At 40.1% G+C, this 25,062-nt stretch overlaps 1 protein-coding gene across 5 annotated transcripts in view; it reads right to left on the bottom strand.

Annotated features, from left to right (window-relative positions):
• The window catches only part of SCAF8 (SR-related CTD associated factor 8), a 207,242-nt gene extending 182,502 nt beyond the window's left edge, over positions 1 to 24,740 (bottom strand). For all 5 annotated transcript variants that reach the window (XR_003993556.1, XR_003993557.1, XM_030499936.1 and 2 more), the window contains exons 1-2: positions 24,328 to 24,740; positions 1,596 to 1,679 (exon numbers count right to left, since the gene is read on the bottom strand). Coding sequence is in view for 3 of the 5 variants with exons in the window: in XM_030499936.1 (XP_030355796.1) it covers positions 1,596 to 1,679; positions 24,328 to 24,357 (114 nt within the window). In the remaining 2 variants the exon portion in view is untranslated. The remainder of the gene's footprint in view (positions 1 to 1,595; positions 1,680 to 24,327) is intronic.
• Positions 24,741 to 25,062: the final 322 nt, after the last annotated feature.

Genomic DNA, 25,062 nt, shown 5'->3' on the forward strand with positions numbered 1-25,062 from the left:
GAATAGATGATAAGACATTTTGGTACCATTTAGTTGTCTAATTTATAGAATCATTTACATCATTTGCTACTTCATGTTCAATACAGGTTTTTCACATTTTCATTATACTGCAACATATAAACTTCAATTTATGTAGGCTTCTCTTATTTGAGAAAGCCAGTGAATTTCACTCTTCTGTCATCATACTGTGTCGTGGTTTAAGCCCAGTCGGTAACTCAGAACCATGCAGCTGCTCGCTCACTCTCCCCTTTCTCATCCCCAGAGGGATGGGGAGGAGAATCAAAAGAATGTAAATCCCACAGGTTGAGATAAGAACAGTCCAGTAACTAAGGTATAATACAAACCCACCACTGCTACCACCAATAATAATAATGATTAACAAGGGGAGAGAATACAAAACTAAAAGGGGAAAGAAAAAATCAATAAACACAAGTGATGCACAATGCAATCGCTCACCACCCACCAACCGATACCCAGCCCAACCTGAGCAGCAACCTGGGCCTTCCGGGTAGCTGCCCCCAGTTTCTATACTGGGCATTATGTGCTGTGGGATGGAATACCCCTTTGGCTAGTTTGGGTCAGGTGTCCTGTCTCTGCTTCCTCCCAGCTTCTTGTGCCCCTCCTCAATGGCAGAGCATGAGAGACTGAAAAGTCCTTTATCAGGGTAAGGATTACTTAGCAACAACTAAAACATTGGTGTTTCATCAGCACTGTTCTCAGACTAAAGTTGAAAACACAGCACTGCACCAGCTACTAAGGAGGATAAAAATAACTGTTACAGCTGAACCCAGGACATACTGCTCTCTCCCCAAACTACACAAAACACCAATTTTAATTACCTAAAAACACATCTGCATTCTCAGCAGAGGAATGTAGACAGGAAGAACATAACTTCATGGCTTTTTTGCTTTTATCCTATCCTCTTTTTCACCTCTCTAGCTTTCACTTTGTTTTAATTGCTTAACACTAATGGCATACTTCTCTCCTTCATCATTTTTCAGTGCTGTTTCTGCTGCTCCACTGCTGTTTGGCAATTAGTTTTACTTTGCGGCAAGAAAAGTCTTTAATTAGTGTACTAATGCTAAAACTTAAGAACAATTTGTATCCAGGCAGCATAAAAAATAAAACCTATGAACAACACCCCTGAAAAGGTACGCTAGGAATTTATAAAACTGAAATAAAACTTCAAACAACTGTATTGATCCAAACGCACGCATGTCTTAGATTTTGGGGGTGGACAGGAAGGGGCAGATTGTAGTTCTATATTTATTCATCTGTTCTCAGGCAATGTCAGTGCTTCCTTTTTAAACTGAGGAAAAAAAACCAAACCAACAACTGTCTTTCAGATCTGACTGAAGAGCCAAGCTGGTATAATTCTTTCTCACATACGACAACCAGCAAATGAAAGTGACACAACAGATTAAGCCTTATGCCGCACTCCTGAAAATCCCACCACTATCACATCTGATCATAACTTGGAAGTTATATACACAACAAGGGAGGTGGAAAGTTCTGAAGCAAGTTCTTTAAGCTGTTCAGTTATTTAAACACAGATGAGAAATACAAAGGAAGACAGAAGTTAGACAATTTCTTACCTTTATAGCTTTGATTGCTGCCTTGGTGATCTGTGTCATTTTAGCTTTAGAAATGGGTGGCTTATAATCATTTAGTGAGTACAACTGGAAAAAAACAAACAAACAAAACCCAGTTATCAGAAATACATTCTGCAGTTGTAAGCAGCATAAAAATACACTATTTTTCCAGAAGAAAACGTCACTTTTAATTTTCATGGGATTTTAAGTATATATTACACCAGAAAAGGCATCCCTATGTAAGAAAAAATGAAAAACCCCAATAAAATCTAAGATCCAACATGCTTAAAAGGTAAGAAGCTTTTCTTTGCAATGGTCACTATAAACCTAGTTTTATTAGCACTAAATACAGCAGACACCTGCAGGTAAAGTTACAAAGGAAATACATATGATATGCAAATACAGTAGCCCTCATTTTTTGTTTCTAGGGCAACTAATATACTTGACTACCTTTATGGAAGCATAACAGAAGCTTAACCAAATACTTACTATATTCATCATTGTATGCCTGCTGAATCAAATCCTTTTGTTTTCCATTAAACGGAAACATCCAACCCAGTGAGAATGAGCATGTAGCAATTAAAGCAATAGAAATTGAAAAAGTACAGACTTCCTTCATTCACTGATTTAACTCAGAGTATTACAAATGCTTAAGCAAAAATCCAGCTGAGTTCCCAATTTTAAACACAGCTTTGTAACTTCATTAACGCCTAACCACCAGAACAGCCACAGTACAGAGGTAGCAGAGTTTTGCAACAATTTTCTCCCAGGGTGCAGTAATAACTCTATTCTTTTTACTAGTACATACATCTCCTAGCAGAAGCAATCCAGGATGACAGATATTCATCAGAAATTTGCTACATAGTGAGAACTGTGCTTGAACTAACTTCATAGCTATGACTGATAGGTGGTAATTGAAATAACTCTTCCCTTCACACTGAGTCAGGACTCCATCATCCAAGGCTATTTACTTAGTGTGAAAACTTCTGATTATTCACAAGATACAGCTTTGAACAAAACACTGGTCTTTTCTCCTTCAATCCTAGGTGTTAACAGACAAAGGACTGTCTCATATTTGCTGCTTCCATACATAAAAAAAGACCAGATACAAAACATTAAACCTGTTTTAAGGATATTCCTGATTTAATTTACATTTTGTTTTGGTTTACAACACATATTTAGAAGCATGTTTGTTCAAAAATAAGAATTCTGATAATGAGAATGAACATCCATAGATGATTTATTTCCTTCCTAAAGACAGGAAGAATTGGAGTTTTTCCATAAAATGGTCACTGAAGCAGAAACAAAGCCAAAAGAACCTTCTGCTGTCCTACTACACACCCTCGGCAATGTAATGTATCGAAGTAGATTAATATCCACACAGATACTAACAATAACTTTCTAAGATTCATTCAACCTCAGAAAACGTAATTCAGAATTGTTTACATTTAACAAAGTAAACTGTAACAGTAAACAGGATTACACAGTGGAAGGGATTAAACAATCTTAAATACAGGTCATGCTGCCCAAGTTGCTTATAATAATGTATCACTCTGAAGCTAACAAGTAGATATTCTTCAGTCTTCAGTCCAAGATACAAAGAATTCTCCCTGCAAATATGAGATGCTTTTTTTTTCTTCTATCTTTTCCTGCTAAAAATAGTTTTAACTAAAACTTTGTACAGCTATCAAAAGACAAACTGAAAAAAATTGGTTTGTCCAAGCTTAAGTATCTGCCTTCTCAGCTTGAAAGGATTTCCATTAAAACAGTGAAATTATAACAAGTTCACAGCTAGATATCCACTTTTAAAACAACTGTTACTACTTCTCACTAATGCTAATTGCTGTTGCAAAATATTCTACATTACTTACATTACTTTTTACACAACAAAAAGCAATACTCTTCTAGAATTCAAATCTTTAAGTGCTCTTCAACACCACAGGGGAAAGGGAGAAAAGAGACAGAAAATGAAGAGTCTCTGATCGGTTTCTTCTCTGTTTTATACTCAAAGCTCAGTGCTCAACTTCTGGGCACCCACAGGTGATTCACCAAATCATGGGTCACTCATCCCGGCTACTGGCTTTGCTGAATGATGTGCATCTACAGCCCATCTACTTCTGGGGCCACTACAGTGCCAGAAACATTTTGCTTACGTTCAGACAGTGCCTTAGCAGAGTCATTTTAGGTATTCCTGGTCGGCACTCTCAAAACCCAAAACACTAGTAAAAGCAATTCACAGACACGTGAGCAAATATGAAATTAGCCTAGATTCAAAAAGCCACCTTGTCAATCCAAAAACAGTCCCAGAAGAGACAGGCACAGTAGCTCCTTCACCTGTGACACACATAGCTACAAGAAGGCAGAACCGCTGACTCACAAAGATATACTGGGACCACACCTGACCAGCCCATCAGCTTTGAAGTGATCAGGACAAAAAGGGGATGGGGCAGTTCGAAGCATCAAGAAGGCTACAACACAGTGTTGAGAAACACAGAAGAGTTGGACATGAGCGATTCTGAAGCACCAGCTGTGTGCAGTCAGGTATTTTAGGACCACACATCCAGATTATGCCAAAACCCAACAGGATTTGGGTTTTCTATACTGTGAGGGTGGTGAGGCACTGGCACAGGTTGCCCAGAGAAGCTGTGGCTGCCCCATGTCTAAAGTGTTCAAGGTCAGGTTGGATGGGACTGTGAGCAACCTGGTCTAGTGGAAGGTGTCCCCATTACTTTACTCCACGTAACAGAGAGACAAGTTTTAGCATTAAGGACAGATAATGCAAGCTAGAAAAAGAAAAAATGAACCAAAAGAAACAGCAAAATTAAGAACATACTTCTGTAGAGATAGGCTTTTTGGACAACGCATACACCTGTTTCAGGTTTTAACAGCCATTTAAAGGAAAACACAAATCCCAAATTTAATCCCTGGAAGAAGCAAAGGTGGGGGAGAGGAGGAAGAGGGAAGTTCTTCTGATTTTAGAAGCTTTTCATTTCCCAAAAATACATTTTGTTTTGAAAAGTACATTCACTTGGAAAACTGGTGATTTAGGTTTGTCAGTGCATGGCAGAAGTCCAAAGCAGCAGCATTTGTACAAGGGCAAAGTGAGGACATGGTGCAAAATACCTACTTGCAATTTTACAACATTTAATGCAACACTTCCTTTTCTGGGGGGTGGGTGGGGGGTGGAAATCAAGTTTCTCTACTAAATTAAATAATGTGGCATTTCTTAAAATTTCTTAACTCAATCTTTTGGTATTGAACAGAATTTAGTTACATAAAATACAGGCATCCCCAGCATAGTTTGATCCAAATTAAAGAGGGCCAAGAAAACCCCCCACTTTTCTGAATGCAGACACTGTAACATGCACAAACATCTTTCTCAATACCTACTGACAGCACACATGTTCTTAGCTCTATCTTCAGCAAATTTATACATTACATTTATAAACAGTTATCCAACCAGACTTAGAAACAGAATGGTTTAGTTTCGAATGGACCTTTAAAGACCATCTAGTTCCATCCCACCTGCCACAGGAAGGGACACCTTCCACTAGACGAGGTTGCTCACAGTCCCATCCAACCTGACCTTGAACACTTTAGACATGGGGCAGCCACAGCTTCTCTGGGCAACCTGTGCCAGTGCCCCACCACCCTCACAGTAAAGAACTTCTTGTATCTAATCTAAATCCACTCCCTTTTAGTTTAAAACCATTATCCCTTGTCCTATAAAGCCCTGGTACAAAGTCTCTCCACCTGCATTCTTCTAAGCACCCTTTAAGCATTGGAATGCCTCAGTAAGGTCTCCCTGAATCCTTCTTTTCTCCAGGCCCATCTCTCTCTGCCTCTCTTCATAGGAGAGACGCTCCAGTCCTCTAATTATTGTCATGGCTCTGCTCTGGATCCACTCTAACAAGTCCATGTCTTTCTTACATTGAGGATGCCAGAACTCGATGCAGTACTCCAAGTGGGATCTTGCAGGAGACAGTAGAAAGGAAGAATCACGTCTCTCACCCTGCTGGCCACATTTCTTTTTATGCAGCCCAGGATACAATCGGCTTTCTGGGCTGTAAGTGCACATTGCTGGGTCATGTCTGTTTTTTAAGCTACCAGCATCCCAAATCGATCTCCACAGGGTTCTTCTCAATCCATTCATCACCCAGTCTCTACAGAGGCTGGTGACTGCCCTGACCTGGGTGCAGGACCTTGCACTTTGCCTTGCTGAACTTCATGCAGTTCACATGGGCCCTCTCCTCAAACCTGTCACAGCCCCTCTGGACGGCATCCCGTCCCTCAAGCATATCAACTGAACCACTCAGCTTGGTGTCATCTGCAGACTTGTTGAGGGCACTCTCAATCCCACTGTCTGTGCTGCTGATTAAGATATTAAATACTATTGGTCCCAGTATGGATCCCTGAGGGACACCACTTGTTTCCATTTGGACATTGAGCCATTAACTGCAACTCTCTGGATGCTGCCATCCAGCCAACTTCTCAGCCATCCAATAGTCCATCCATCAAACCCATCTGTTTTCCTGCTAGGCTGGCTATAGAAGCAAGACTTTGTTGCCTCTCTAGCACTGAAAACATTGTTTTTTCATCTAGCATAGATGATTTTTAAGACAGTGGGCCTTTAAAGAAATGAGATACTCTTCAAACCTAGTTAAAGCAAAATAATTGCAATTTATTCAGGGTTATAAAAAACTAAAATAAAGTTAAAAATATATACATTATTTTTGTTTTTAAAACTTGTGCTTATATTCTCGCTCATTTTTTCCTGTACGGCCTTTTGTACAAATGCTTAGTGAAAACAGTTTGCTGTAATTATTTCCTGACCATGCTTTTATAAGGCATTCATGCTCATTGCCCAAAGATAACTGCTTGCTGTCATGTAACAGAAACCTTTAAGGAAACTAAGAAAAAATGGCAACATCACTAAATAGTAAAGCCAGGGAAACTCTGTGAAGTAAAATAAAGCAATCAAGTTCGATAAACAAAGCGAGAAATGCATAAAAATCAACCCTTTTCAGATGGGAGAAGGAATAGAAGATCTATTAGAGTGCTCCTCCAGGGCAGTCAACGCACAGGAGACAAAGCCCTATAGAAAAAGAACCCTCCATTTCTCTTTTTCGATCTACACAGTGAGGAATAACTGTGGAGACTTCCAATATCAGAATCCTCCTCAAGTGTGTTTATATGAAGGTAAAGAACAAGCTCACAATGTGAAAAATAACAAAGTGCTAGTACTGACCTCAAGAATGAAAGACCTAGTCATTGTGATGCATGAATTCTCACATAAAACAGTCTCAGTCTTGTAGCTCTGAGACAGGAAAAGCAACGTGAATTTCTGACAAGGGGAGAATTAGGAAACAACAGACCAGTTAGGTTCAATTTGTGTACCAGAAAAAATTATATAAATTACTCAAAAGAAAAGAATTAGTGAGCACACAGATAATTCCATGCAGCTGTTAGGAAAAGCCACATCTCAGTCTATTGTCCTTCTCTGAAAGACTCAATGGGCATGCATTTCTTTGAAAGCATCAACTCAGTAAACCAGAAAAATCTCAGTAGTAAATGCAGCAAATGGACTTTCAGAACCACAAGATTATTTAGGCAACTATACTAACCTACAGGGCACTCAATCTCTCCATACTTCTGGAATTTCTGCCCTCCCCTCTAATCTCCAAGGCTGGCATGAAATCATTAGGGAGGATGAAAATTATGGAGAAGCTTTTAAGTGAAGAACAAAGTTGTCTAGGACTCTTCAGCCTGCAAATAGGATTACTAAAGGTATGGCAGACATCAGTACAATTTCAGTAGTGGAGATCAGCTGGGAAGGTGGGACTGGAGGAGTGCACCAAAGGAGATGAGCAGGGAGTGAGTGCCACGCAGGTGAATGTGGCTCCAGACTGCCTGACATGGTTTTCCTCAGCCTAGGAGGGCAGCTCTGGCATGTCTTGGAGGGACCTGACTCACTCCTGACCTGTGATCACCAACATGCAAAGTCTGTGCCTAGATGCCATAATGAAACACGTCCACTCTTTTAAATAACTGTACAAAATACACTTAGTGATCTGTATCCTAGTATAAAATGCAGTGCTCAGTTTAAAAGAACTTACTCAAATGAAGTTTGAGCCTTACCACATCAGGCAGCTGCATTTTTTTTCCCACAATAAAAGTATAGTTCATTTAAGAGGGTCAAAAGTGAAAAGCTGCAATTTTCAAGTGGCAAAAAAAAACCAAACACAACAAAACAAGTTTCAGAGGTTTTGAATCATGTGGGTCACATTTACGATACAAACTGGAAGAAGAAATCTAAGGGGCAGACACAGAAACCATTATGCAGACTTCAAAAAACATGCTTTATGGCTCTGCTACCATATGATTCTGTGAACGATGAAGAAAATCTGCTTCATTCTACTTACTAGCCATTTACCTGCTTTTCTGGATAAACATAAACTCAAGGGAGGGAGGAGGAGATTTAAATTAGACATTAAGAAAAATTCTTGCCTGTGAGGGTGCTGAGGCACTGGCACAGGGTGCCCAGAGAAGCTGTGGCTGCCCCATCCCTGGCCGTGTTCAAGGCCAGGCTGGATGGAGGTTTGAGCAACCTGATCTGAGGGAAGGTGTCCCTGCCTATGGCAGTGGGTTGGAACTAGGTGATCTTTAAGGTCCCTTCCAAGCCAAACCATTCTGTGATTCTATACAAAACACTTGCCCCAAAAGACAAAACTCATCAGTATTTAAGGTGTCTGGTCACTGTTGATAGTTATCTGACCACCAACGAAACCTGTTTTCTCTAGTTATTTTCTTAGGTTCACAGTTGGAAGGACTTCTATTCTGAAGGTATCTGCATTATTTCTTATGTGAAAAACCAGTAAGTACAGAAACTTGCTTTTGAAATTTGACGCACTGCTGTAGTGAGCACCGCACTCTGGAATCTCTTTTTAACGTGTATGCTAAAAGAATAAATATTTCTTCCCAAACACTGCACAGCTGTCTCCAATTGATGATATACATACATATCGAACTATAACAATAAGACCCTACGTAACACATTGTTGGATCAATTCTCCCTCCTCTCCACACCCCCGCCCCGTTCATTTAGTAATTGATTTTGCACCACTAACAAAAACAACAAAACAAACAAAAAAACCCCTAATCTAACCAAAACCAGCATTTCCCAGCTATCCTAACATCTAAGGGGAGAAACAGTCTCCTGATACTTGGCCTGTAAAGAATACTGTTGGAAAGAGCTGTGTATTCACCCAAGAGCCATTCTGACAAAAAGGCTCTCCTGAGCAAAGTCACAATGCAAACACAACACTTGCAAGAATGCTACTTCAAGTAAGACCAACTGACTTGAATAAATTGAAAGGTTAAACCCTGATAAAACCCTATAAAATCCATTACAAAACCATAGAAAGCTTTACTTTGCACTGTGTATTCTTGAACTATGGCACATTACTCAGAAAACTAAAGGTGAGACATTTCCTCTCTAAAGGCAAACAGCATTATTGCACACAAAATGAACCGAGCAACAGAAAGGAACTGCATGTCTGATGCTAAAGAAAACACAATTAATGACTGCCAAAGAACACAAACGTTAAGAAGGAACAAGGACTAAACTTCTACAGAATTTAATTGAGGGGGATAGGGGAGTGTAACACAATCAGAGACAAATCACAAGAGTCTGACTGTACTGGTAAGAGAAACCATTTCCAAACTGTTGGCTCAGTTTGAAAAAAACAAAAACAAAACCAAAACCAAGCGTTAAATAATCAAGTTAGAAAGAACATTAAATGCAGGCTTCCCATATGACCTTTTGGGAATAATTCTGTTTTCCTCTGTGAGACAAAAAGCATAGTAAAAGTAAAGAGAATACTTTCAAGTTATTGTAAAAAGTGCCAGTGATTTTTTTCAACTCAGCACACTTAATGGTAATATACATTTAATTTCAGTGTCAGTGAAAATTTAATGTTCTATCAGTTTACTGTAGAAAGCTGTGGACCAGACTCTGACCTGCCTCTCTCAAGTATTATAGATGTGCGAACATGCTCAGCCCCAAACACGTTGCAAACAATACCGGAAACTACAAAACACAAGTGAACATTAATCTTCCCAACCCTTTTATAGCTAAAGAAAATACCGGATCAATTCGCAGTGAACTTGTGTGTGGGGCAGCCGGTTTACTGTTTTACCGGATGATGACTCCACCCAGCCATGCCCTACACACATCACTATTTTGATCATTAGGTGGGGGACAATCAGTAAACCATTGACAGAAGTATGCATGTCTGATTTAACACTCAATATAAATCACAGGAAATCCTTAAGGGAACGGCTTGAATCTGAATGGCACTTCAGGGACAAAATGAATCCACAAGGATACTCTTATCACCAAATCCTAATCTGTCTCAATGAAAGCAATTCCCAAGGTAATGATCTTGCAAAGTGTGAATCAGATACCAGCCAAATGGCTATGTAAGCACATAACAGCTTATGAGACAGATAGCACTTAAAGTCTTAAAGATTATCAAAGTAATAGGTAGTTTTAAGGGTGGATTTTTACTCTGATTTTATAAGACTACCTCTAAACCTGTTTTGTTATTGTCTGAATTGCAAAAATAAATTTTGTTCCAAGTTCTTATCCTAACTCAACTGTATAGAAATGTAACAGAGACACAGTGGGTCAAACTTGCATCACACCTCCAGAACGATCAGTAATTACTCCCCAGGCCTCTTTAGCAGGATGTGTAACAGCTAACCCAATCCACCTTGGAATCACTCCTCAAAAAAACATCCCTATCCAACTGTGCTTCACTCCTCCAACTTAGTCTTGCGTCACACTAAAACATCCAGTAACATGACTTACTGCCATAGGAAGGTGAAAAACCGCAGTGTGGTAGCTTACGTTGTTACCTAAGTTTACTGCTTAACTGGGATATAAATTGGCAAATTCTCAGTGGAGGACTTGAGACACAGAGGCTAATGTGATCCTGACTCATACCCATTCCCTCGTAAGGGGAAGACCCTCTCACCATACAGCTCTCAAATACGCCACGTTCCTTTTCCAGTTCCTCAGAATGTCCTGAAACTGCATATACGCTTCATTTTTTAATTTACCCTCCACATCCAAAGCCTCACCAAGTCTTGGGATGTTCTTGTCAAACTTCACCCAGACCTAGTCAGCTTGGCCATTTCAAGTGTCAGGAAGAGCAGAAAGCTTGACAACAGAGACCTGAGAACTGTTTCAATGCCTTGTCTAATCATGCCTCTGGGCTGAGCATCACCAAGGGGCAGCCACTCCTATTGGACCCCACCAAGAAGTGATGGTTGGTGTAAGAACTGTTCCTCTCTGTTCCTCTCTGGTTCCCTTCTTTAAAATTGTTTTTATTCTTAACACCTTTCTACCTTCCCGTAATAATGTATTTTTACCTCCTTTTTTTCCCTGTTCTTTCGCCCTTCTCCCTCCCCACCTCTCCTCCTTTTCTTTGTGCTAGGGCATGGTAGAAAATGTTATTTACCGATGTATACCACTAGTTCAAGGAAAACTAATAGGAACAGCATTCAATAGATGATGTTTATGGAAGGTAATGTACAGTTGCCCTTTTAGTGATACTTTCTCTCCATATTATTTTAACCACAAGCAACCTACATCTCAGTGATTCCTGAGCCAGCGCTAACTGATCTTTTTCATAAAATCTCTGAATTCCCTACACTTAGGGAATTCAAATCTATTTTTCAATAAATGTACATCTTTAGCATGCCCAACATCTTTTGGCAAAGGAGCACAGTTTAATCCAAATCTGTGTGAAGAAACACCTTCTTTATTTGGGACAAAAATAATGGTGACATCATCTCATTGGTGACACTAGATTTACCTAGCTTCTCCATTGGAGAAGACAGTGATTTACCTCTTCTGTACCTACAGTACTACTGACCCCTACCTCATCATCTTCCAAACAACTCTGCTCTAGTCCAAAATGCATATTAGTATTTAGTAATTTCTCATACAGATCTGTTACACTCCTTCGACTGTTCTTTCTGCCTTTCTCTCTACATGCAGTTCCACCAGCATGGTCCCGTGAGGCGCAAACTAGACTGCATGTGGCATAAGATAGAGAGGCGCTGGTAACATAATGAGTTTCTGTTTCTTTCCTAGTAATTTTCAGGATTCTGATTTTGACTACTGATGAACTTTGAACAGACATTTTAATCTCAGTTGCATGACCTTATTAATTATCAAATTACAGAATTTCAGTGCCCATCACTGTGTACATAAAGCAAGGGTTGCCTTTTTCATACTTCTCAGCCTGCATTATCACATTTTAGCTTGATGAAGTTATAGGATGCCATCTAACAGTCAGTACAGCAATGTTCTTTTGCAATCCCTCATGGCTAGCTGTTTAGTACCAACATCCTGAATAACTTAGTATTCTCAACAAACTTCTCTGCCTCATTATTCTACCCCTTTTCCACAGCATTTACAAATACATTGAAACGCAGATCCCCAGCAGAAATCTATGTAAGAATCCAACATTAAAAAAAAAAAAATTACTTATTTTTACACATGAACTTTTCTGCCTCTCTTCTTTTAGCAGCCATCCATCAATGTAAGGATGCACTTTCCATAGCAATTCAACTTCTTTTCAAACTTTCGGGGATGGAACTTCTCAATTACTTTTTGGAAATCCAAGTACCACCACCTGATTCTTCCTTGTCCATGTGCCTCCCAATTGTCACAAAGAACTCTCATACATACATGACACATTATTTTCTTTCATAAAAGTCACACTAATTCTTCCTCATTTTATCATATTGACCTGTGTATTGTTTCAAACAAATTCGGTCTTCTACTTCTTATCACCTCCAACTGAGATATCTTTGCTGTTCTTACATTATTTAAGAGCAACAACAAAACAAAACAAAACAAGCAAACAAAAAAATCCTAAAAGACTCAGTTTTTAGTACCATATCCTAAAACAAGTGTTTTCTCCATACCACTCTCTCCACTGTAGTCAATCAATATTATCAAAAAATAGATGGGAAACTGTCCTCACAGGGACTTTGTATGCATTGGTTGGGCAATGGAAGAACTATTATTTCCTCATGCACATGCTTCAGAATGAACATGTTTCACACGCAACAGATTTACTACATAAAGGTACATTTAAGTATCATATCCAAAAAGAGACCAGGCTAGCATATAAAGCCGATTATATTCACAATTTCATATTCTCCTCTATCTGATAAAATGATGTAATGATTGTACAGCAAAAAACAATGATATTGAGAGCTAAGAAACTACATAAAAGGCAATATTCTAGTGTACATAAAAGTCAGACTTAACAGCACTATTAATACTCCCTTTCCCCAACATCATTCTAAATAAACAAAGTCCTATTTCCAAACTTTGGGGGAAAAGAATAAGGGATTGCTCAAAGATTTAATAAGCTATATAAATTACACACTGGAAGTGGGGGAAAAGCCAAAAGATATGGTTGATGCTACAGATAAAGCACTGAGTTTCAGCTCTGTAATTTTTCTCTAATTCTGTCAAGAAAAGTGGTCTTCAAGAGCAGGATTACTGAAAGTCTGGGAATTCATCAGTGTATTTCAAATTTTTGATTGTTCAGTAATGCAAACTATATTTTTATCATTACCACTGTAATACAAAAAGTGCTTAAAAAGTTAAATCTATTGTAAATATCGTAAAGAACGAACTCTATTGCAAATCACTGTAATTTACAAGGCAGTATACTACACAGTACAAAGATATGGTCTAACATTTCTCAGACCAGGCAGCATGCACACAAACCTCTGTGGATGGTCAAGTCATTTACAGAGCAAGTTACTGTATCCCCATGGAAGGCAATGGCATACTACAATTCCACAAAGCCAAGTACTTAATTCCAAGATCTTTCACCACTCTTATTCAGCAGGCAAGAAAGAGCCAGACAGGTGTTTCCCTACCAAAATTTTGAATAAAAATTAAAACGAACTACTAACTCCGTTCAAACAGATTCGTAAATAATATACCCTTTTTCATACCTCTGGCCACATCTTATAAAGGCAAGAGAAGAGTGGCTTGGAAATAGTTTTTCATATAAGACTAATTTTACCTCTAAAAGGCTTGAAAGCTATGAACACCTCTGGTCTCATGCTATCCAAAGGAAAAGATATTCATACAAATGAATACCTGCTGCATTGTTACAGCAGCTAAGGCAATAAGCATTTTAATACTGATACTCTAAGACTCAGACCAATCTCTGAGATTACAACCAGAAGCAGTGTCAAGGATATCAGTTACACATATCTCTACTGAAATATGTTTACAGTTTTCTCTGGCTGCTTCAGGACACAACACTAACCAGACACTGTATATAATAGTAAACATATGCAATTTCGAGGTGTAAAAGACAAAATACATACTTAGAAGTCAAGCCTAATACACACTACCTCAACAAGTTATTTTTTTTCATTTCAACAACATTAAATCAAATCCAATTGTATATACAGAAATAGTCACTGAATTGCTTACCAAATATTTATACCACCACACTGCAAAGAACAGGAAAAGAGTATTGTCAGTTATTGCTTTAAAAAAAGGAAAGAAGAAAAAAATTTCTATTACATTGCATTTTCACACTCTCCTGAAATTTAACCTCTAGGAAAAGTTACTTAAATTACATGAGCCCATCCCCTCAGTGAACAGGATTTTTTCTTGATGCTGACTAGGACTTAGCAGTCTGAACTGTTATTTAAACCCAATCAGTACCTTGCTGCTTGCTCTCTGCCCTGCACAGAAATGTTAAAATACATATCAAAGATGTGCATGTAGGACAACTAGAATGGCAGATGCTCCATTCTGTATAAAGGTATTTCAGTTCAGAGAGAAAACAATGAAAAGTTCTTTTCTTCCAGTAATCAACCAAGACGATATGAGTTGCCAAAATCCAACATTAAAAAAAGCACAGAAGAGAGGGTTGCGAGTCAACAGCAACTACCTTAATACAACTGTTTTCAAACACTTAAAGTGCATGACGTGCGGTTTAAATTAACAAACATAAAATAATAGACAATATGCTTGATATCCCAGTGTGTCTTCCTTTTACTGTTGCACTTAATTGATTTATAAAAATTTAAAAGCAACCAAGAGCACTTACATGAAAAGCTTACCCCCTACCCGGCAGTTGTATTATACACCACTCAACATATGTTTATGTTTAAAGAGGACATATGAATATTCATCCCAACTGAGTGGATAAGCAATTAAGTGAAATAAGATAGAGGTAATACAGCAGTCTCTTCAGCCCACCACATTCCAGTGCATGAAGAAGTCAGGTGCAAGAAGACTCAGACCTTCTCCTGCCCCCTTCATTTTGAGGAAGCACAATTATGACTTTCAGATTTAATGAACCTGAGCAATTTGAGATGGAATGCCAAAATTCCATTTCAGTTTTCATAAATTCAAACCAAAAGGTAAGTTGCAGCCTATTTACAATTTCCTCTAAGCCCTCTTCAATGCTACTTTCAAAGAAAGCTTCTAAATTCTGTTGGTACAGCCTGCTTTGTACAAATAAGACTATGAACACAAAATTGGAATTTAAAGAAACTCCCTGAATCCAACTCTGGTCTCCTGAATTGCATGCAACTACAAAACATGTTTAGTTCAGAACAGCCTCTAGAAGGTACTTCATTTGCTCCTAGCCTTTTACAAGCCATAAAATACAATTCCTCTTTTTCTCTTCATAGTAACTTAGGATGTTTACTGCATGGGAACAAAAAGCTCAGAAAAACCTAAATGGACCACATAAAATAGCTAGGCTAGACTAAGCGCTTCACCGTGCTCAAATGCCCAACAACAAAAAGGAAAGATCAAAAAGTCCAGGTGATGTTTGAAAGGATATAATTACTTTATAGCTAATTCCAGATCATCAACAGCAAAACTGATCAGCTTCAGGCACAATGTCAACTTCTCTAGATTTCCAGAGGTGAGCCTGGGGGCTGCCCGCACTGGAGAAGTGCCCTTCATTCCTGTTGCAACGCACCAGTTTGGTAAAGTGTGGCATGGTATGGACTTAAATGCCTTCGAGAAGTCAAACACAATCACACCTCTGCAACTGTGAGATACAAAATATAGGGACAGATCCTAAACATCACAAAAATCAAAGTTTCACACATTTTCTCTGCCAACTGTTTTTAGGGCTCACAACAAAAGCTGTCCTGTCGTGTTGGTTTCAAAATATTTTCTCCTTAGATATGGTATGATGATTAAATTCACAATGAAACTTCATGGTTTATAGTGGGTTGGATTTCTCCAACCAATATATTTGTGTTATAAATGTTCCTTCTTTCCTGCTAAGTGGTCCACTTCACTTTTCTGAAAATTAAGCAGCAGTGGCTACTACTGCATACCTGGTAACCAAGCTATGTTATCTGAAGCTGTAATTTAAAGCAGGTTTAGAGAATAACATATTCTTTTTCAGATGAACCAGCTTTGTTTTCTTCATATGTATAGGAGATTCGGTATTCTAAAAAGTCAGTCTGATAGGTATTTCCCTAGGCTTCCAGCAATCTGGTTAATACATTCTAAACTCTTTGGGCTTAACATCTGGAAAATCCAAAGACCTTTCTGAGTATGATTATTTCTCTTTTAAAACTGCAATCACATCAGTATCAACATATTAGTACTTTTATCTATCATGCTAATTTCTAAATTACCCGTGAAGAGCGCTCCCTGAAGGCATGCCATGAGGATAAGATTTTTAAACCAACAGTTTTACAGTGGGCAGCAATTTACAGTATTTTGTACCTCTTTAAGGGGAAAAAAAAAAACCCGAGCTATAGAATAATACGGATTATCGAATAATAAAGATACGTGCAAAGGATGCACGTAATTACTTCTACTTCAGTTTTTGAAAATGACTAATAAATACTAAAAATGGAAAACAAAAAAACCCAAGGAAACCCTTACCACTCAAAATCCAACTGAACGAGTATTGGGAAACACTGAACCTTAGGCCAAACAACACAAGATGATGGATCTTCTGAAATATGTTTCCAAAAAAATGCATGCTATATCAATCATAAATTCCAATTCAAACATATAAGACAGCTGTTGACTGCCTCGCATAAAACACCTTGTGCAGCTGTCATCAGTGTTTGTAAAAGGATATTTATTCCAATCTTTCAAAATTAATTTATAGGCAGAACTTCACACACAAAAAAGCAAGCTTAAGACTTCCAAAACAGGCGCCTTTTATCTCTCAGTTGTTGCTACTGTACACCATTTTATTGCTCAGCCACCGTCCACCCAAACCACCACTTCCTGCTACCGCTGCCTCGTGAATCTCATCTCCACCCCTCTGCTTTTACATGTCTTCTTTTGTGCCCTCTTTTGTAAATGGGAACCAAAGCAACCTCTGCCAGTGCTAACAAAAAAACCCCAACCAACAAAAAAACCCAGCAACAGTAAACATGATAACACAGGTGCTAAGCTGTACCTTCCATGTATGTATTTTATTATATTGAACACCTGCATTTTACTTCTGAATGTCAAAGCATCAGAAAAATGCCCATCAGCTCCCTTTGTATAATCACAAAGCTGGGAGAAAAAAATAGCAATCCAGTATTATTCACTTGGAACTTAAAAGCAACAACAACAAAACAACAAATAAACAAACACAAAACATAACCCCCCCCTCAACTCATACTATCAAAAACTGGACCTAGTAAAACCAGGTAAGCTCTGCAGACAAACTCTTGAAAAAAGTGGAAAGTGATAAATTGCTGTATATCCATAGTTGCCATTTTTGTACAAATGGTAGCTCACTTGCCAAAAGTGCAACAGCACAAAGAGCAGGCAATTACAAGAAACACACATTTATGGTGGAGAGAAATCTGACAGAGGGTCATGGTGGCAACACACTCATTTCCTCTTACTTCCTCCAAATTTTAACAATCATTTTTAATTCCTTTAAAAAAAAAAAAAAAGTCTTCTTTTGGTCAGTACATCTGGCAAGGACAGGCAAAGACAAGAACTGGTAGAGCAGTACCTGAAGATCCTCTTTTTCTCTTAAAGAACACGTACCCTAGAGTGTAGACGCAGCTGCTGAATAAGGTTCAGTCAGCTACCTAGCTGACTGCTGCTGCTTACAGTGCTCCCAGAGAAATACTGCACAAAAGTAGCTCCAAAGAAGCGAAGCAATGGAAGGAAAGAAACGCACATGCAATTCACGAGAAGTTCCTATACAGGAACAAGGACTACTATTGTTTATTAGTTCAAAGCCAAGCTTGCTGAACTCTGGATACACACGTGAACAGACAATTATGCACCATTGTCCCAGGCCTCACAACAGAGTTACACCAGCCGCTGCTGAGCCCAGGAACGTGGGCTCTAACCAAGGCTGAATCAGCCACTCCGGATAAATTTCTTGGTAGCTGTCCGGAGGCAGAATAATGGACCAATTTTACAGACCAGAAAAAAAAGTGGGCCTCTTCCTAAGTGAAAAAAATCCTCACAAAAGTAATCAAGTGTCTAGACTGTATTTTAAGACCTGCTTTATCGAATAGTTTTGTTCTGAATGGAGTTTTTTTCCTGTAAAAAAGCCATTTGGATTACTAGACTCCACTTTAACAACTGCACAGGAAAACAGATCGCTGATGGCAAACTCAAATAAGACCTGTTAAGATAATTTCAAGTACTTTGCTAAAGATTGTAGCCCCAGGCATGGTCTTAGTGAGTAGGTGAAAATCAAAGGATGTGAAGTCATGAGAGTTGAGAAGCGCATTTGTTTTAAACTACAAAACGGTTCACTGCACTCTAAAGGAGTAGCAGGCAGGATCAATACTCATACTTTTAACTATGTAGTTACAACGAATCCGGAGATCTACATTACCCTCCCAGACTCACAGGGATCTAATCTAAAGCACAGTTTAAGAAGAAATTTAAAGTGTATGTATCAAAGGCAGGAAAATAATCAGTGTCTGTCCTATACTACTACACAAAAGAAATGAGGTCCTTGAGCAAGATATGCACAAAATAAAACCCCTAACATTTTGGTCTTTACCACAGCCTCACATGATGATGTCTTTACACGGCCAGAAGTCAAGATTCTGTGGCTGGAGAAAGTCTGAGGTCAGATCAGTATTTGAAAATGTGATATTAAAACTGTAAATATTTATTCAGCACACATGGAGACATTTAATCAGGTGAACGCCAATTTAATATTTATTGTATCTTGAAGAGAAATGGGCTTTCTTTCCCTATGCCCTTTTAACAAAAGGTAAATAGCTGAAAACCAGCAAAGTTAACTCTTGCTGGGATACAACAGAGTGGAAATATTTACATTTCACTGATACTATTCTTACTGTTCCTGACATCAAAAGTGAAAATCTTATGTATTTTTCTATTTGTTAAGAGAATTCATACAGTTTATAAAGATTCAATTGTTTTCCTCTGAGGAGCACCATGGAATTGTACAGCAAAATAAAACAGAAGTCCTTTTTCACATCCATCCCAGAGGTTAAGAATGAAAAACAGAGACAACTTTTCAGATCTGTGTCCACATGTACACCAAAATATCGGCGTTAATTTTTTTCCTTGAAAAATAAGAATAGAGGTAAACCTAAAGCTTTCATCCCAATTTGCTAGAACAAAATTTAACAAATATCAGACCATAACTGCAGTATCAGATAAACACAGAACAAGAAAGCTTTAAACATATCATAGTTGCAGAATCCTTTAAAACAGCAGAGGATATGAAAGAAAGTTGTGCAGTTTTTTATGACTGGTAAAATATTAGAGAGAAGAGAAAACAGACACAAGTTTTCTCATTTTCTCAGCAGCTAGGAAAAAAGTTCTGCAGATGTTTCAGGTGCTTCAACTAACATGAAACGTGCAGCAGAATCCAAGAAAAATATCTTGCCAGGGAGTAACTTATGCGCCCTTCCACTGTTCCTCATACGTAGCTGCTAGTATCACTACTTGTGCTAATCAAAGCCCTGGCTCCTCATTTCAAAGAGCATCCCTTTTTTCACTCTCCCCAGCTATTCAGCATCAATCTCTATTTAGCATCTTCATGAGGCATAACATTTAGCTCTTTTTAGCACCAACTGGCATTCTTTCATGAAAAAGCCGCCTCTGTGACTTAGAATATGCCATTTAAATAAAGCAGTCTAAACCAGAATATTTGATTTACACTTCTGGTCTTTTTTTGCACCTATACTCCAACACTCAGTAATTAAAATGTGGGTTATTTCCAACGGTCACATTTCTAAAACTGTAGTTTACTAAACTGTTCCCCCACTGCCAGTTAAAACATACCTTCTAAAAAACCACCATAATAAAGGTCACCAACAGACAGTGAAATGCAAGTGGAGTATACAGACCACAGCATTGCCACCAAATCAGTGATTGTTATGTTCCCACCACTGACCAATTTCAGGAGAACCAGTTAATCCAAAAGTAGCAGTGATCACCTTATCACCTTACGTGGCTCTCACAAGCATTCTAACATCCCTGTGACTCCACCTTATTATGAGCTATGTGAGGACAACTATTTTCACTGTTAGAAACAGCTGAACCCCAGCCTAGCAATGCTGTGGAATTTTTATTTGTGACACCCTAGAAGACATTTAGATTAACAAAAGAAAATGCATAGGAAACCACATCACTCTTTAAGCAAACTGTAATCACTACCTTAATCTTACAGTGCTTTATGCGCATTCTCATCTTGAAAAACTTTAAGACAGAGAATATTCCACATCTGTGACGCTTAGTTTTTCATTCAGTCCCCTTGTATATAAAAAGATCAGCACCCAACTGTACAGAGAAGAGGAATTAAACTTTTTATACAAAAAACGCTCAAATGAACACAACATTTCTGGAAGGAATCAGAAGATACACGACTTTCTCATTGCTGGGCTTCTAGGGAGCAGCTTTGCCTTAATCTTTTTTTCTCTTTTTAAAAACATACAACTGCCCTTTTCACAATTGCCTCTCCAATATCATAATATATTGTGTTGCCTGACAAATACAAAACCTCAAATTTTTCCACGACATTTCAGCTCAAATTTGTAGCACTGGATTCAACAATGTAAATTCTTCAACTAGGTATGGTTTGGGATTTTTTTAAGCTATCAAACTGCCCTAGGCAGGTTTTACCATTACTAACCTACACGGCTGTAGCTCAAACCTGCAGGTGCCAGTCTCAGCAACTTTACAAGTAATTTTCAATGATGAAATGAGATATTTCATATATATATATACACACACACGTGTATGTGCATGAGATTTTCTGGTTTTTAAATAAAAAGCATGTCGAAAAAATCAGTAAGGGCATCATGCTCAGCAAGACTTAACACAGGTCATACCACTGCAAAAAGGACAAGTACTGCAAGAAAACTCTGGGGAGTATAGCACCCAAAACCAATTTCAGGTTCAGTACCTGAAACCAATGTGAGAATAGCTAAACTTGAAGCTGGCAGCAAGACTTTAACACTGAACTATGTAAATAAATACTGAGTTTTAATTATATAAGTCTGCAGTTAAAACATTGCCATCTGAGTGCTGGAACTATGATGGTATGCATGTTTGCCTTTAGTCCGTTTTAATTCCTTTTTAACAAAATACATTTTATGGAATGTATAAAGAATTTGAAACATTTCAGTCACTCTGTCAAGATCTGTTCTTGACTTTGATGTTGTGCTTTTCAGAAAAAACCTCAGGGCCTGAACTGAGACCTGAGAGAAAATGATTCTGCAAGGTTTAACTTTTGTGGTGTCAACTTCAGCAAGTGATAAACTGTGGTGTATAAAACACTGTCAATTACCTCAATAATATACCACGTCAGTCATATTATATTCTATTTTTCGGTTGCCAAGCAGTTTTAACTAAACAGTAAACCATCAACCATTGCATGAAAAGAATACCGAGCATGTTATATTTAGGAGTGTGATTATTTCTCATCTAAATTTATCTTTCTCAAGATTTTCAATCTTAGGGCTAATTTTATGTATACGGTTAGGTACAGCACTGACAATGCCATGTACCATCACTAGACATTGAACAGCTTTCCATAATAGCTGGCATTATTTCCAATCATCAGAGTTCAAATAAACTTCAGATATTTCTTTCTAATCAAACTAATGACAAGCCTACGTTAACCACTTCAATCGTGACTGTCATAGGATAGGTATAACATACACACATTTGGAGTAAGCTATCTTACCTAGAAGGACAGCTGCCTTTATTTTAGCTTTACTGCAGGATTCAAACACAATTTCCTAAGAATAAAAAAACCCCACAAACCTCAAAAAAAACCCAAACCCACACAAAACAAACAAAAAACCCCACTCCAACCCCAGAAGTACCCAACCTGTAGACTTAAGTGTTTAAATGTATTTGGAATGTTCTTTCTAAAGCGTCATCTGGATTTCACCGTAAGTTACATAAAATGCTGTAAAATTATTAACGAAATGCAAACTGGGTAAGAGTATGGTAAAAGTTTCTGTACAATTTAGTCTATCCCATCAGGTGCTAAATTTAATTTCAATCTATTTTAAGCCAAAAATCTCTAGAATAGAAATCTGACGTGATTTCTGGAGTATAATATGACCTTAAAACATAATATAAACAAAGAAAAGGATTTTTAGATGTGAGAGACAAATATTGTATAAGTTAATCAAAAGCATTTAGATACAGCACAAACTACAAGCTACAGACTCACACACTTCAGCTACATTATTTATTAATCATTTCACAGTTCTAAACGTAAAACGTGTACAGGCCAGTTAGACCAGAGACAACGATGGAAAGTTAAGTTAATGTGAAGTTCTGCACTGGGTACAGAGGTGTCAGAGTGGCCAGCAGTGACACTCAAGGTTCCCCAAACATAGCAAGTCCTTCTTGTACTGTTTACTTCCAGGATCAGGGGTTTACTCATAGCATCTTTAAAACCTTCCCATTGGTGTAGTCCAGCATTCAAATACAGAAACACAGGTTAAAACAAAATTGAAAGAGAAATCATAAAAACAAGTCTATTCATAGATGCCGTCTATTTATACCATAGGAGATAAGTTGGTCAAAGTGCCACTGCCTGATCTCCTGCATTTCCTTTTCCAACAACCCTAAGTTTACTGGTTTTCAAGCACTTAGAAGGTTTAAGGCATATTCTAAAACTCTCCTCCTCAGTACAGTTCTCACCCTAAGTCTTCAGAGTTAATTATTTTTACAGTATTTATTCCCTGAGTGCTCAGCAAGTCAGCCAGAAGTTGTTGATCAGTATGAAAGTGAAGACTTTGCTCATGCTAGTAGGTATATACAAGAAAAAGGTTCTAATCTACTTCTGTTCTTGTGAGTAGACCCTTCCTTTTCCCCACTTAATAACACAGCACATAAGCCAATCAAACAATAGAACAGGAAAAAAAATATGGTTTCTAGTGTTTATTTTTCTTCTAAGCAGCCACAGTGTGATTTCTTCTAAGTAACAATTCAAACTGCATGAACTGCAACATCTAGAATTGCACATCAGTTAGGGCTGTTCAACTGCTCCTGAGTTATTGAAGGGTACCTACCCATTTTAAAAACATCTCTTATTGTGGCTTGTAGAAACGACATGGTTGGCACACCGTTCCACTACAAATCAAATTAACATTTTAAGAACCCAAACCAGCACTGTATTACTTCAAATCATTAAAACTGCACCACCTCCTCAATGGGGATAGCACAAGGGCAAGCCCGAGCTCCAATACCTGAGCAGCCTGTAGAAGTATATACATTGTAACCAGAGCTGATACTGTCTATAGTTAATATAATTCAAGACATATGACTTCCTAAAAAGTAAAGACATATTTATTTCCCTTCTCTTGCCCCAACTTCAAAATATAAATGACACAAACTCTTGCAATGAAGAGGAACAAAGCAGAGTTGCCAAAGAATTATCCTGCAATAAAATAAACATTAACTACTGGCACAAAAGAGAAGCCAGGTGCCGTATCAATAATACCTGAGCCTGCAAGAATGTGTTTGTGGGTGCCACAGCACCCACCCAGTGCCAAAGCACTCTCAGCACAGTGCTTTGGTGCAGGACCACAGCAACGTGCAGCACATAGGGAATGCCTGCTTCCATTCTGACCACAGCGAATACACAATTCTCAAACACGGCGACGAGCCTCCGGGCCTTTGTATTCCCCATCCCCAGATTTAAAACACAGCTCTACGAAGTGTTAAAGGGCGCGCTGGCGAGGTGCGGGCACACATGTAACGAGCGAGGAGGAAGAGGGTGGCGGAACAGCGCACGACCCTTCAGGAAGCCCCCCCTGCGGCCGCTGCGTGAAGTTGGCCGGGCATCACCCGCCCCACCGCACGCCGGAGAGGCCTCCTTCTCCTCCTCCTCGGCCTCCTCCCGCTGCCGCCTGCCCTCGCCGCCAGATCTGCCCTCCGCTGGCCGGTCTCCCCCAGCCTCACGGGGGAAGGAGGAGCGGGGGGGGTGGCTCCATGACCCTCTTCCCGCTGCTGTTTCCAGGGTCAGCGACAAAGTCCCGCTCCCGCCCGATTCGAGGGCAACCGCCGGGAGCACCCCTCACCCCCGATAGCCCCCCGCCGCCGCCCCCCCAGGTTCCCGCCCCTTCCCTGCGGCGCAGCGGGAGGGGGCAGGGAAGGCGCCGGACCCCGGGGCCCCGCCCGCTTCCCCGACCCCGAGGGGAAGGAGCGCGGAGGGGGGTTACACACCTCGCTGTTAAAGGCTTTCACGGCCTCCATGTCGTGGCGGAGGCGGGAGCCGGGCGGCTTCTCTCCGCTGATAGCGGCCGGGCCGGGCGGGCCGCGGCCGAGAGGGGGCTAGTCTCGGTCTGTGTGTGCGTGTGCGCCTCGCTCAGGGGCCGCCGGGCCTCCTCGCCATGGCGGGTGGCGCAGGGGGCGGGCGCGGAGGGATGCGGGGCCCGCTCGTTTCCGTCTCCTCCCGGCAGCGCGCAGCCTCCTCGCCCCGCTTCCCGCCCGGCGGCGGCGGCGCCGACGTCCCGTCCCGTCCCGTCCCGTCCCCTCCCCCGCTCGGCCGCGCCGGCAGGAGATGGAGGAACAACGCGCAGCGGCTGCGGCGCGGGCACCAATATGGCCGACACACGGGGACTCCTCGCAGCGCAGCTCCCAGAGCAGCCGAGAGCGGCGCAGGCGGCTACAGCGCCGCCTGCCGGGCAGCGCCTGCCCGCCCGCCCGCCGGGCCGGGCCGCGCCACTGAGGCGCTGCCGGGATGGCGGCCCGACCCGCCCTGCGCCGCCGGCTCCGCCTCCTCCATCCGCGCCCGGTCCTGCGAGCAGGCGTGAGGTGAAGGGCTACGGTACAAGGTGTGGAACGTCGCGGTGTTTCGTCACCGGAGGAAGCCCTGGAGTTGTTGGGAAGGACGGCGTTGTCGCGTCCCAGCCCGAGGCAGGATCCCCCCGGAGGGAGGATTCTACTGATACCTACACC

Source organism: Strigops habroptila, chromosome 10 (assembly GCF_004027225.2).
Source record: "Strigops habroptila isolate Jane chromosome 10, bStrHab1.2.pri, whole genome shotgun sequence".
Lineage (NCBI taxonomy): Eukaryota > Metazoa > Chordata > Aves > Psittaciformes > Psittacidae > Strigops > Strigops habroptila.